Here is a 15,210-nt window from a genome sequence, read left to right as displayed (position 1 = left end):
GATCACAAGACTGTTAGATAAGTTGTTTTAGTGATGATCCAACCATTAGTACTACATTTTAAATTTACACTGAGCTTTTTAAAATACGAGGTCATTAACATATGAATTTAAACACAACCACTCTCTTCATCACCATTCCATTTATCACGATTGCAAGATGATCATTTAATAATCACACTCTTTAACAGAAAAATACCTATTTACAAGTTCTCATATGAGTCATTAAAAAAAATCACTACATCACAAATCACCAATAAGAACAAAATTATAATAAACAAAAAAGTTCTTAAAACCTTAAGGATAACTTTCGAAAAGTTTTTGAGCCTTCAATTTGATCGATCCATTTTATGTATTGTATTGAGAACTTTTTTTTTGTTTCTTTTGACGACTTTAAACAATCCTATAAAAAAAAAGTTTGCAACAAAAGAATATCAATTAAAAAATTAAAAAAAAAAAAATAGTCAAAAAAAGTTTAACTAACTTCGAATATTGTTTTTGTTTCAGGTGCATTGCTTGATACAGCTAAATCTATATACATTTGCCATATAGGAACACTGTCCTGAAAAAAAAAAAAAAAAAAGTATATATATATATATATATATATATATATATATAACAGACAATAATATATATACAATAGTATATATATTATTGTCTGTTATATATATATACTTTTGATATATATAATAATATATATCAAACCTTGTCAAGAAAAGTGTGCAACAGCGCGCCTTATAATGACCACACATACAACATTTTTTTGACAAATTGGCCACAGTTTTTTGCATGTATCGATAACTTGTGTGTTTTAAAAAATGCGGTGAAAAAACTTAACTAACTTAAAGAAAAAGTTAAAAATAAAAATAAATAATTTTTCCTTTATTGTAACATTGTTATAGCACATAGATTGATTAATTGTGTCATTTATGAGACTCAACTGTTATATCGGCATTGGTTGAGGGTTCTAATCCTACTAAAGGAAAATTTTTTAATGTTTTTTTTGCTTTGTAAACATAAGAAAATATCAAAGATTCAAATTTTTAAACAATTAAGTTTCAAAATGATTATGCTTACATTAAATAACTTTGAAACTTTGATTTTTTGTTTAAATTCTTTACAGCAAAAAACTTTTAAATCAAAATAAAAACAATAATTTTACGTTTTTATTATTTTCTGATTTTTTTAAATTTATTTTATCATTTGTAAGGATTTTAATTTTTTTAGTTTTTTAATTTAATTTAATTTTAATTTAATTTCTTTTTCCAGTTTATAGTTTATTTTATTTTTAGTTTGTCCATTTTAGTTTACATTGATTCATTCAGAGCATTTTTTAAAGGCACTTACTTAAAACATAAAAAGTGCCATGGCTAAGTTGTCAAAATAAAATATTGCGTGCATATAAGTGGCTTTCATATAAAATTTCATATCATCAAGTGGCTTTCATATCAAATAAAATATTGTGTGCATATAAGTGACAGTCATATAAGTGGCTTTTAACTACTTTTGTCATATAACAAGACAAAATTTAGTACAGTTTATGTCAAAACTGCTAAATTTATTCGAGAAAACTAATTAAAATTTATTGTTTTTTAAATAACCACAAATAAAAACGCAAACACTAGAAAGGTTTTTAAAACATACAGAATGTTTTTATTTTTTTTACTGTTACATACACCGATTGACAAATAGGTAGAATATGTGGGGAGCAGCTACATTGACTGAGGGTTTGGTTTGAGCAGACAGTTTATCAATTCAAAAAAATTATTTTAAAGTTTTTAAACTTTTTCTTCTAAATTAATTAAAAAATAAATAATAAAGTTGACATTTTATAGTAAAAATTAAAGACGACCAAGCAAGAATAATTTTAATATATAAATGAAAAGAAACTTATACAATCACAAAGTCATCACAAAAATAAGTTTCTATTTAGCAACCGAAAAAACCGAAGATTAAACTAATATATATGCATTACAACAAATATTTGAACAATTGCAACTTACTTTTGAAACTAGATTGAGCGCACGTTTAAATTCTTCTTGTAATACTTCCCATTCATCTATGACATAAAATATAATAATTAAAAACTTGAGATTTCTCAATTGAAATGTGAAAATCACATGCTCAGGTAGTTTAAAACCAGGCCAAATTTTTATAGTAGTATAACTGACCTTCTACATATATTATTTAAACAATCTGTTTTTCAAAAATTGTTGGTTGAACTGAAATAACACCTAGAAAATTTGTCACAAATGGAAATTTTTTTTACTGACGACAATATGAGGGTTGACAAATAAATTGTCTTTTAACTAAAGAAGAATATTTGATAATTAGTGGTTAAAATCATTACAAACACAACTTTTCTAGTAATAACTCAAAAAGTATTGGTATTGTATTCTATTATTGTTCCATAAAATAATATAGATGGTCAGTTAAAAAATGCAACAATTTGTCATTTTTTTAAAATGAGAATCACCTAAGTGTCGAGAATTTGGTAATACTTTGCGATTCCATTTGTAAAGGCTTTTTAATGGCCGTAAAAACAGTAATGCTTATGTCAAGTAGAATATTATTGGTTGTAAACAAAATGAAATGTTGTGCTTTTATTTGCACAGCATATGTCTGCACAAATATATATACAGTCTCTTGCAAAAGTTTGGAATCAGTTAAGTAGTTTTTAAGTAAATCGGTAACTACTGAAAATGACATACACAAGTTATAATGCCATGAGGAACAATGGTTTCAAGTGCTTTTGCTATGTCTGTAAAATTTAAAAGCTTTAAGTCATAGTTTACTAATGGGTTGTAATTACGCTTTTTATTTGATAATAGTAAAAGCTTTTTTCATCCACACATACCAAACTCATAAAATCAAACTTTAAGTAGCATATTTTTGTTGGTGCTTCTGTGCTACGGTTGGGAAAAGCCACTCTGATTTTAAATTAGTAATTTTAAGTAATAGTCAAGCTACATTCGTCAAACAATCTCTAACAGTAGACCCTATTCAAAAGAGGGTTGCAGCAACATGATTTCATGTCTTTGATAAACCACCTAGACAAGAACAGTGTACAGAAATTATTTTAGCAGTTTTTTATTACAAACAATCCATGGCTTTTGAAAGGGATCATTAATTTTTTCAGATTTCCTACAGTTCCCTTTTAAATAGCAGTATTCATTTTCTATTCCAGCTTGATGGTAAAATAAATGTTCATTTTCTATTCCAACTTGATGGTTCAAATAATTGTTTACCCTTATTTAAAGAAACTATAAGCTTTACAGGTTTTGCAGTCACCTAAGTTTTTACTGGCAATTACAGCAGGGTTAAATAATGAATAATTGTAAATATCAGGATATAATAATGTTGGCCAATAAGTCGTCTGACAACTAGTTTACTTGGGATCAGTTCAACACCACTAAAAAGTTTTTTTTTTACTCAAAAAGTATATCATTTTTCACCTCTTGTGTTTTAAGCTGTTTTAACAGGCATAGCATTGTTTTCCATTGCACAATAGACTCAAGATGCATGAGTTTCTTTCTTTCCAGTTATCTTCAAGCCACTAAGATGCAAATAAGACTTGCATTTTTCAAATTTTATACTACATACTATATTATAATCCATTTTAATTTATATATGTTTTATATTTGTTTTAATAATGATTGGCTTTGTTAATGTTATTTGTTTATACTTTGTTTATTCAAGAATTAAATGCTACAATTTAATTTATTTCCCTTATAAACTCAATCCAGTCTTAATAAGTTCTAAATACTCCATAACGCGGTTCGAACTAGTGTATTAAGATACTAAACAAGTGTTTAAAAAATTTAATCAACAAAATCAACAAAAATTTAATTAAGACACCATAACAAATCCAGACTTTAAATAGATATTTGGGGTGATGACTCTTTTCTCATTTTTCCCTTTATTTCATAATACAATTTTGTATTGAGGTTATTAAAAAGATTAATATAATACTAATTAGTATAAACCAGGGGTTCCCAACCCTGTGCCTGTGGGCACCATGGCGTCCGCAAAATGATTTGTATGTGCCCGCCACTATTCAACAGTGAAAATTTTTTTTCATAAATATTAATTTAAAATGGTAAATATTTTTATTTGTTAGAGTTTTAATTTTTTTGAGTAACTAGAGTTATTAAATATGTTCATGTTTGCGATATTTGTATGAATGAGTGGTTCCTTTGCTGACAGTACTTGTCACAACTTGTCTAGTTGCGTGGAACAGGGAGTGCTACTCACACATCCACATCACACATCACCCAGAAAACCTGAAATAGTCTAAGTAGAATGCTTGTACCATTCTGATTAAAAATAGGTGGTGCCTGCCACCCTACTAATATTTGAGAATGTGCTCTAGAGTACAAAAAGGTTGGGAACCCCTGGTATAACCAACTAACATATAGTCGATAACTCAATTTTTTATTATAAAGTAATAAATTAAGAAATGAATCATGTTATGAATTCATCATATTATATGCTGACCCAAACCCTAACACAAATTCATAATATTCATAATGTATTGAACTCAAGATAGCACAGGGAACTTTTTGTCAGATTTTATAAGTCAAAAAGTTATTGTTATAATTTAAATCAGCGTTTTGAAATTCTCCTGAAAGATATGAACAATAAAAAAGCATGTAACTTGCACTTAAAAGAAAGAAACCTGAAATTTACGGAAACTGGTCTTAAACCACCTGAGTGTGAAGCATCATAAACAAAAACAAGATTTAATTAACACACCTCCCAAAGAACATTTAACAAGCAAATACTTGACCCAGAGCCTTGAACTTGTTTTATGGAATGAAATTGCTCTGGATAAAGTAGTTAAGGCTTGTTGGGTTTCACCCACATCAACAAGTAGCTCGGCCCATACCAAGTATAAATCTATTGAAGCTTGATTTTGCTCTTCAGCTTTTCCAAATATTTTTTGAAGTATCAAGTAACGCTAAAATCAAGTAATTAACATTATACCTTATATCTTATATCTATTTATTAATATAAACAATAATAAAAAATATATATAACTATCTTTAAAGATAAAATTAAAAAAAAAAAATCATTCATAAAAAAATTATAAGTATTATTTTTTCAATTTACATTCTTGTGTTTTGCAGTTGTAAACATGTTTCAGTATTATTTTTACAGAACAATTCATTTATTAAAAGCATTTGATCTGACATAATAAACCTTTAAAAGCATTTGATCTGACATAATAAACCTTTAAGAAGTTATTAATTTTGCCTAAAAAAGCTTAAAAACTAGAAAAGACTTGATATTTCAAAAAGACTTAAAAAGTTTAAAAGGCCTAAAGACTTTATTGTTAAGAGCCTATTAAAACATGTTTTAAAGTCAATAAAAAAATATATATAATGTATATATAATATATAATATACTTGTAAATATATATATAATATACTTTAATGTTTTTATATATTTATAATAAGTATTATAAAAATCTTTAATATTTTTATAATACTTTAATATTATAAAAACATTAAAGTAAGTATTTAAAAAAATAAAAAACTTATCATACCCGCTTTGCTTCAGCTTGATTTCTACTTTCATTTAATAACTTAGTAAATGTACAAACATACTTTTCCCACATCAATGCTAAAAATGTTGTACATTATATTTATAAAACATTTATAGAAATCTATATAACATCTTTATGAAACATTAGTTCAAAAATGTTCATCACTAATATTTAGATAAGGTTTATGCATAAATCGAAATAACTTGGGAAATATAGAAGGTAGATGGACGGATGACTTAAATTGTCTGAGACAATAATAATGTGAAATTTATTAAAATTTTTATTGACTTGCTGCAATAAAACAAGTTATCTGAAAAAACTTTTTCACAGTTGAAACTAGAAATGGCTCTTTTATTTACTTTTTTATACTTACAAAAGTTTTTATCAAAAAGTTAATTATATAAGTAATTTTAAACGTTTAATGTAAATTTGCATTTTTGTATGAGTAATTAATTTTTTTAAAAACAACTTTTATTTTATAATGCAAGTTTTATTACTTTAAAAAGTAAGTTATGTAAAAGTAGATTACATCAAAAAGTAATTTACTTTTACAAGTAAAAGTAAGTCAAATGAAAAAGCTGTTTACTTTTACATTTAAAAATTAATTACTTTGAAAATTACATTACATAATATAATTGTTCCTTAAACTGTAATTTACATTTACCTAAAAAAGTAACTAATTTAAAAAAAATTACATTAAAAAAAAAACTTCTATATGAAAATAAATTACATAAAAGTAATATGCTACCAAATGCAAATTAAGTTTAAAAATAAAATAATATTTTTGAAGTAGGAATTTTTTATTTTAAAAGTAATAAAAAATTTTATTAAAAAATAAATTATATAAAATTTAAATTACATAAGCTTACATTTTATATAACTTGTAAAGTAAATTAAAAGTAATCTATATAAAATAAGTAAGTAAACTTACTTATATTCTACAATAACTTTGAGAGGATCATGTTCAACAGTAATGCAAAAAAGTAAAGTCTAGAATTCAGACAAAGCAAAAGCATGGCAGTGAGAAGGCGCATAAACCCATAGGAGGCTCAAAAAGGGACTACATGAATGACATAATTGGCATTATTGTTATTTCTTTTTTTATGGTTTTTTGCGTAAAAGTTTTTATTGTTTAAAAATTTAGGAGGGAAAGTTTAAACCAATCCTCGATTATGGGGGCTACAACCCCATGTCCCACAGATTTAGGAGCTCCAAAATTCGTAAGAGTAAGCTTTATTTTTGTAATTTTTTTTTTGTAACTTTAATAAGAAAAAGGACACCTGCTCAAAAGAATCCCCAGATCCTGCAAGTCTTAATCTGGCATTGGTTTTAAGAACTACAGTATTCTATGGGCGTGAAAAATTTAGAACTATTTATGTAAATCTTTATCTGCATGTAGTATCAGTGGCCTAACTACAACAAGACCAGTGTAAGCAACATTTACTGTCCCTCAAGCAACGAGGCCAAGGGCTGTGAGGTTTCGGAGCCTCAAGATGTACTTAAAGAATTTTGTTGTTGATTTTTTTGGTAAAAGTTATTGTTCCAAAGAAACAGAAATTGGGCTTCTGGACCAGTATGCCTACTGGCAAAAAATATTTTGCTACGCCAATGTGTAATATATGTATAATCCGAGCTGTAGTTAAGTAATGATTTATACGTAGATTAAGAAATAAAACTTGTGGTGATTAGAGTCTGGAAAAAAAAATACCCTAAAACACTTACCATCCCTACCCCACATGTGAGGGCAACAAATACGTAACTTTTATTTTTTATTTTCTTACACTAAATTCAAGTTGACAGGTTTTAAAATTCAAAATCAAAACGTTTTGATTATATAAAGTTTACACCCAAAACAAATAAGGTGGTTGTGTAAACATTTTCCTAAACATTCTAATGTGATATAGACAAGAACACACTTAAGTTTGGCACTTAAGTATGTTTTATATAAAATAAAAGTATATTTATTAACCAAAATCATTGGTTTTTCTTAATTATATTAATATTACATCTCTAAATTTATGCAAGTAAATATCATTATATTATTGGTTACCATAAAGTCTTTAAATGAGTTTAATATGGTTTTTAACAACACATTAAAAGACCTCATTTGTACATAACTATTAATAATACTTTTATTATACTAATATTAATAAGTTAAAGATGCTGTTGATTAAGTAATTCTAATTGGCTTGGCGATAAAAGGAATCATCGCATTTTCAAACTATTTTACATTGATTTTTGACATTGCACAATATTATAAAAAAAATATTTTTGACAGTGTAAAACCTTTTTGCTTTTGACATGGTATAATATCACACAATACTTGTATTTCAATCAATTTAAAATTAAGACTTGTATTTTCTTTAATTTATATTTTTATGGATAATACTTTTTAAAACCATTTTATTTATAACTTAAAAAAATGAAATTATTGAAAATTTCTGTTATTTATGCAATATTTCTTCCGTTTTAGTATGTTATTTCAGAAAAAGTTTTCTCTTTTTCTAAAATAACATACTAAAACAGGGTAATTTATTGTTTCAGCTACCTATATATTAATTTTTTAGGTATATTCCCAAAAAATACAAAACTATAATTGTAAACTAAAATAAACTTATTAAACTCAAATTTCTAAAAAACACAAGATCATCAATTTTTAATGACAAGTTTTTAATGACAAAATTTAATTTAAGTTTATTATGTACGGATATTTAGGGGCTTGGCAATAAGACTATTTTTATCTTCTTCTTGCCCCTGCCATTTGTATATTTTACAAAAGAAAAGTAATTATTTGTAACAGCAAATTTAGAAAAATAAATAATTATAAAAATAAAAAATCACCGCATTAAAGAAAGTCTTTATTAAATAAAAAAAAACAACAATAATCGATGACCAAATTAAATTTGAAAAAAAAAGTTAATTTGATAATACTGTTTGAAAAATACAAATGATCTTGAAGACTAAAGTCACTTATAAAAAATTTAATTTTCTTCATAATCCTTTGACAAACCGTCATTTGATTACTTATTTATTTGATTCCACGTCATTTGATTACTTATTCACGAAAAAAGTGTTAAATTAACTTTCGCTCCAAACTTTTGCATGAGGAACAGAATTTGATTGTCAGGCAAACTTATATCTTAATTAAAGATAATATTTTAAATCCCCTAAATCTCCAAATAAATTGGGGAAGTTGCTCAAAACTTATATGGTCATAATTTTTGAACACTAAGAGATTATTGCATGACATTAGAGACTTGTTAATGAACTTAAATTTAGTTTAAAATGTTAAAAAAAAAATGTATATATAAATGTTATAAACTTGTTGCTTTCACACTAATGGCATGAAAAGGAGTTTAACATTTTAGGGGTTTATTGTTAACAGACTCCGATTATCGCAATACTTTTGAAAAAAACAAAAACAATAATATATAAATGTTTAGAGCTTGCCCAATGTCGTTACATAAAGTCAAATTCTTAATCAAAAACAAAACGCTTGCTATGGGCCTGATTTTAAATATGTATTGAAATCCAGTTGTTTAAATTTTGCACTTTTATTAACTTTTTTACTTTAAATTTTTAAAAATTTAAAGTAAAAAAAAGAACAGAAATTTACTGAAAAAAAAAGAACTTGATGTTATTTCATCTATATTGTGAAAGAACATCAAGACACTTTTTTCACAATAGACCATATAATTTTAAATTTAAAAGTGTGCTTTTTTAAATCACTCCACTAAATTGGCTATATTAAATAAATTAAAATAAGTGGCTGTTGTAGTTATGAAGAGTGATAAAAATTTTTTAACTTTATTATTATTATTGATTTTAAATTAATAATGATGTTATTTAAATCAGTTATTTAAAAGTTTTTTTTAAAAGACTGTCTAGTTTATTGTTCTTGCTTTATAAATGCAATTTGCACTTTTATTCTAAGTTTTGTATTTTGGCTTCTTTTATTCAGCTTGAAATTAGTTTATTCCAGACATTAATAGCTAATTATAAATAAATAAACAAAAAAAAATAATTAATTTTCATTTCTGTTAGATTGGTTGTTACAACCAGGGCTGACCTGATCGGGGGGTATTGGGGTATCCCCCCCGTTCGGGTCAGCCCTGGTTGTAACAACCACTCTAACACTACGGTAATTTTTTATCAGGGCCACTAACCTATTTCCTCCGGACAAAAAAATTAATACTAAAGCAAATAAATTTAAAAAAATGCCTTTTCTAAGCTTCTTTGCAAAAAATCTTTCTTTCTAAAAAGTTATAAACCCCAACTTTACCAAAAATGTTATATCGTGTCATATTACCATAACAAAATACTTGATTGAAAAGACAATTACAAGGGGAAAAAAAAAAAAAAAAGAGAAAAAGCGCGCTCAAACGAACAGTGAATTAGTCAAGGTGTAAAGGTTTACACATGCATGAATTACCTATACCTTAGAAATTATGTCCCTCCCCCCCCCCCCCCCCAAGTTACATTATGGCCATTGACCTATTTCTGCTAAAAAAAAAAAAAAAAAAAAAAAATCAGTAACCATTTAGCAGTCCCTATTAGCACTCATTTTTCAAATTACTTTTATGTAAGCTGTTTTTGCTAATTAGTTACTTTTACACATAAAAGTAATTTGTTGTTATGATGTAGTTTTATTTTACTTTGTGAAGTTAGTGTTATGTTTTTTAAATATTATATTTACATAAGTTTACTTCATAAATAACTTTTTTTACATATAAAAAGTAAATTAAATTTCAATGTAAATTTTTTACATAATTATAACCAAAATTACTTTTCAAAATAAATTAACTTACACAACTTACCATTAAAAGTAAGTTACATTTACAAGTAAAAGTAAAAATGCAAACAAATTTTACTTGTAGAAATAAATTACTTTTTTAAGTGTCAGTTACTCATTTAAAAAACCTAACTTAAGTAATTTAGTTTTACACGTTATATAATTTTTGTAAAAAAAGACGAATTACTTTTAAATGTAAGTAAATTATATATTTTTATATGAGTTATGTAAAGTAATTTGCGATTAAAAGTAATTCACATTTTTACACCTAATCACAACTTCTCTTAAAAAACATCAAAATAAAGACCTGAAAAAAAAACATCAAAATAAAGACCTGAAAAAAACATCAAAATAAAGACCTGAAAAAAACAAACAGTACACTGTTAGAAAACAATTAGATGTGTTAAAATTATCTGATAGGAAATCATATCAAATGGAACTTTTTATTGCTGGTAAAACTACAAAAATGACAAAATCCCCAAATAATTAAGATAAAACATAATGCCTATCTGGCTCCATTCAGCCAACTAGTCACTTTAATAAAAAAAAAAAATAATAACTTCTAAAAACAATTTTGCCATCCTCCATAATAATACGAGTCCACATACCAATGTTAATCACATTTCAATGCTAATCATGTCCACATAAGCATTATTTTGTCAAGTTTATTGCAAATATAGACTGGAAACTTAAATGTATTTACAAACTACTGTGTCAGTCAATTGCTTAATTCTTTTTCTATTTAGATAACTTGATGGCAAATGCAAAAAGATTATCTGCACAAAACTGAGACTCCTTTGCCCTTTGAATCAGCTATCTACTATGTAAATCACAAAAGTAAATGACAATTATTAATCAATACCAAATTTTATTGCTGAACTTTTTTTTTTTGATCTTAAAATTTTTTTAAATAAAACTTTGTATTTAATTACCAACCCAATACTTGAAAACTTAACTGTCAATAAAAGAGTTGATTCATTTTCGGTTTGATTTATTTATTACTCTTGATTACTAAATTGAATTGTCAGTATTAAATAAAAGTACTTCCTCACAGGTATTTACTTTTTGAACAGCCTCCTCATATTTTTGCTGAACTTCATCTTCAACTTTTATCCAATCACTATCTAATAAAAAAATGTGTCTATATGTATGTATGTATGTATGATATATAAATTTGTGTATATATATATATATATATATATGTATATATATATATATATATATATATATATATATATATATATATATATATATATATATATATATATATATATATATATATGTATATATATATATATATATATATATATATATATATATATATATATATATATATATATTTATATATATATTGTATGTATCGCAATGCAATAGTAAAAACTTATTTTTATGCCTACATAGTTTCATTTTTATACCTGACTAAGTTAAAAGATTTACGTAAGTTTAAAGAGTACTTGCATGTATCTTCAATAAGAGTGCTCAATGAGATTAAATAAAATCAGAGCTACATAAATATGTTAATTATGTTAAATAAAAACAAATAACTTCATAATGCTTGTATTTACAACTTTAAGTTTCACACTTACAGTGATCATCAGGTAATAAAAACCTAATGATATTTTTTTGTCTGAAAAAAAAAAACAAACTAAAATTTCAACATTTTAGTTTTTATAAAATAAAACTAAAATAAAACAAAACAAATAATTAAGCAAATACCCATTTCCATAGATGATTATCAAAAAGTTCTTCTAGCAAAATTATTTTTGACTCACCGAAAACAAAGTACAAAGAAGCATCAAAGAAAAAAGGCTTTAAAAATTTTACATTTATATATAATCCTAAGACAAAACCACAACAAAAAAGAACACAAAAATAATATGGTTCAAACTGTTCTATAGTAAAAATGGTTCTACTAATATCAGAAAAATATTCCAATATCAGAAAAATATTAAATATTATTTAAATATATTTTATTTTTAAAAAAATAACTAATTTTAAATCATTGCACCTATTGCATAAGTTATTTAACAAAAACGCAGTAAAAGTGAGTTACAGCTGCACTAGAAACATGGAGCAAATTGTATGCTAAATTTGTTTCTGAATTTTAAAAAAATTCAGAAACAAATTTAGCATACAATTGTAGACAAAAAATAATTGTCCCTTGAATGGTATCTGCTGATTATTAAACATAGTAATAAATGTGTAGCATTTTCCCAAAACAAACCTGATAAAATTTATATAGGTATCTCAGAAATAGAGTGGAAAAAATAATGGTCAAATCATATACAGTATTTTAAAAACAAAAAACCTCCCAAATTCTTCTACTCTCAAAATATTGATGGGATATTAACGAAAAAATAAATATAGCGCCAACTGGTCAATAATTAAAAAAGTCCTAACTTACAACAAATTATCAAAAAGATGTTTACTTTACTTGCTTAAAAAAACTGAAACTATTTAATACAAAAATCCAGAACTCCTAAAAATTCTGAAATCATATCAAAATGTCACTATGAAAATAAACTTTATTTAAATAACCATGAACCTAAAGACAGACACCAATAAAAAAACCTATACTTAAAACCTATATTAAAAAGAAAAAAAAAAACAATTAAAAAAATAGATATTACAAAAGCTATTTAAAAACTAAAGCAATAGTTAAAATTAACATATTAAAAATAGATTAAGATAAGATTGTAAATGTTAAGATTAGATTGTAAATTAAGATGTTAAAATTAGAAATTAGATCTAATTAAGATTTTAGGTATATCTTTTTTACATGAAATTTTAGGTATATTTTTTTTACATGAAAAAAAAATACAATGTTTTTATTAATTGATGATCGCAGTAAGCTTGAAGCATAAAGTTGTAAATACAAGGATTATGAGGTTATTTGTTTTTATTTAACATAATTCATGCACGCACACACACATACACACATAAATATACACACATAAACACACACACACACATACACACACACACACACACACACACACACACACACACACACACACGCACACACACACACTAGGATGCATCAAAAAATAACAACTTTTAAAAATGGCTTTTTCTGAGTTCTAAATGTGTTTTTTATAATAAAATAACACTTTATTTAAAAATTTTTGAACAAAAAATATTTTCAGGTGTCCCAAGACCTTTGAACATTTAAAGGGTCTCTAATATATATGTTAAAAAAGTTCATCAAAAGTAGGTAAACCTGGTACTCGAAAGGAGCAAAATTTTGTAAAAGTTTTAAAAATCACATTGGTTTTATAAAAAACATAAAAAAAAAAAAATCTTGTAAAAAAGAAAATTGTAAAAATGCAATTTTTTTTTAAAATCAAAAGTTTTTATAAGAAAAATATAAAATATAAGTTTTTATACAAAATAATTATTGTTTTCGAAACTTTTATATAATTTTGCTTCTTTCAAGTATCAGGTTGACTTACTATTGAAGGACTTTTTTTACATATACATTAGGGACCCTTTAAATGTCATAAAAAGAAAAATCATAAAAAGAAAAATAGCTGCAACTTTGAAATGCAACTAAATATTCATTTAAAGTGTTTAAAAAAACTTATATTGCTTGTTATATTGCTTTTACATTAAACCAAATCAAGCAATTAACTACATATCTCTTTTGATTCAAATGAATAATAACTTTTATTTATATATTACATATATTTTGTTCATTTCCTTACATTTCCTACTATAATATTATTATTTTGATTTGTTGCTTGCTTACTGATTGTTTTAATTTTTTCCTTTTAATTAATTCAAAATCATGCAATCTTACATCATTCTGAAAATGTATGACTTTAATTAATTTCTTACTTGAATTTAATCTTTATTTTGTCCAAGTTCATGCATGAGCTAAGTACTTATTACTTATTAAGCAATTGTTTCTTGAATACTTTAATATGTATTTTAAAATGGGTAGTCAATAATTATGGTGCAACATTTTATGTTTTAATTTTTTTGTATATTTACATTATTTTGTTTATCTAGTGTGATTTGATGACTAATTTCATATGGTTTTTTCAGAAAAAAAAAAAAAGAATTATGACAAAAACATATATATATATATATATATATATATATATATATATATATATATATATATATATATATATATATATATATATATATATATATATATATATATATATATATATATATATATATAGATAGATCTATAGTTTGTTGTCTTTGGGAAGAGCGGAAGGAAAAAAGTGATTCTTACGCCAACAAATACGTCACTTTTAATTACTTTTGACTTTCGTCCAACATTTGTGTGTTGTCAGAAAGTAAAAACCATTAATTTATTACAAATTAATTGTTTTTTAAAAAAGCCACAAAAACGCAAATTTAATTGACCAGAATGTTTTTTAAAACATTCTGAATGTTTTTAACAATATAAACAATGTTTTTATTTTTATTTTTTTTTTTAAATGTTTTTATTTTTGTTTTTTTTAATAAAATGTTTTTATTTATATTTTTTTTACTGTAAATCATGCACGGAGTGCTGCTATATCGACTATCTTATAGCCTGACTCGCTAGGGAGTGCTGCTACATCGACTGACAAATAGCCTGACTCGCAACGGAGTGCTGCTACATCAACTGAGGGTTTGGTTGGGGCAGGCAGTCTATCAATTAATAAAATAAAAAAATCCGGTCTTGCTTTTTAACTTTTACTTTTTGTCAACAAAATATGGAAGAAAACTTTCAGACAACATATAAGTGTATATATATATATATATATATATATATATATATATATATATATATATATATATATATATATATACATATATAACATATAAGTGTATATTTATATATATATATATATATATATATATATATATATAT

At 24.7% G+C, this 15,210-nt stretch overlaps 1 protein-coding gene across 1 annotated transcript in view; it reads right to left on the bottom strand.

The window, feature by feature from the left end:
- The window catches only part of LOC100201675 (U3 small nucleolar RNA-associated protein 6 homolog), a 49,458-nt gene that overhangs the window by 5,994 nt on the left and 28,254 nt on the right, over positions 1 to 15,210 (bottom strand). The window contains exons 15-20 of the mRNA XM_065803240.1: positions 11,390 to 11,461; positions 5,546 to 5,622; positions 4,753 to 4,957; positions 2,001 to 2,056; positions 482 to 559; positions 294 to 400 (exon numbers count right to left, since the gene is read on the bottom strand). Coding sequence (XP_065659312.1) covers positions 294 to 400; positions 482 to 559; positions 2,001 to 2,056; positions 4,753 to 4,957; positions 5,546 to 5,622; positions 11,390 to 11,461 — 595 coding nt within the window. The remainder of the gene's footprint in view (positions 1 to 293; positions 401 to 481; positions 560 to 2,000; positions 2,057 to 4,752; positions 4,958 to 5,545; positions 5,623 to 11,389; positions 11,462 to 15,210) is intronic.

Source organism: Hydra vulgaris, chromosome 08 (genome assembly GCF_038396675.1).
Source record: "Hydra vulgaris chromosome 08, alternate assembly HydraT2T_AEP".
Lineage (NCBI taxonomy): Eukaryota > Metazoa > Cnidaria > Hydrozoa > Anthoathecata > Hydridae > Hydra > Hydra vulgaris.
Note: the sequence above shows the minus strand (reverse complement) of the source record. Positions and strands in the feature narration are given on the sequence as shown.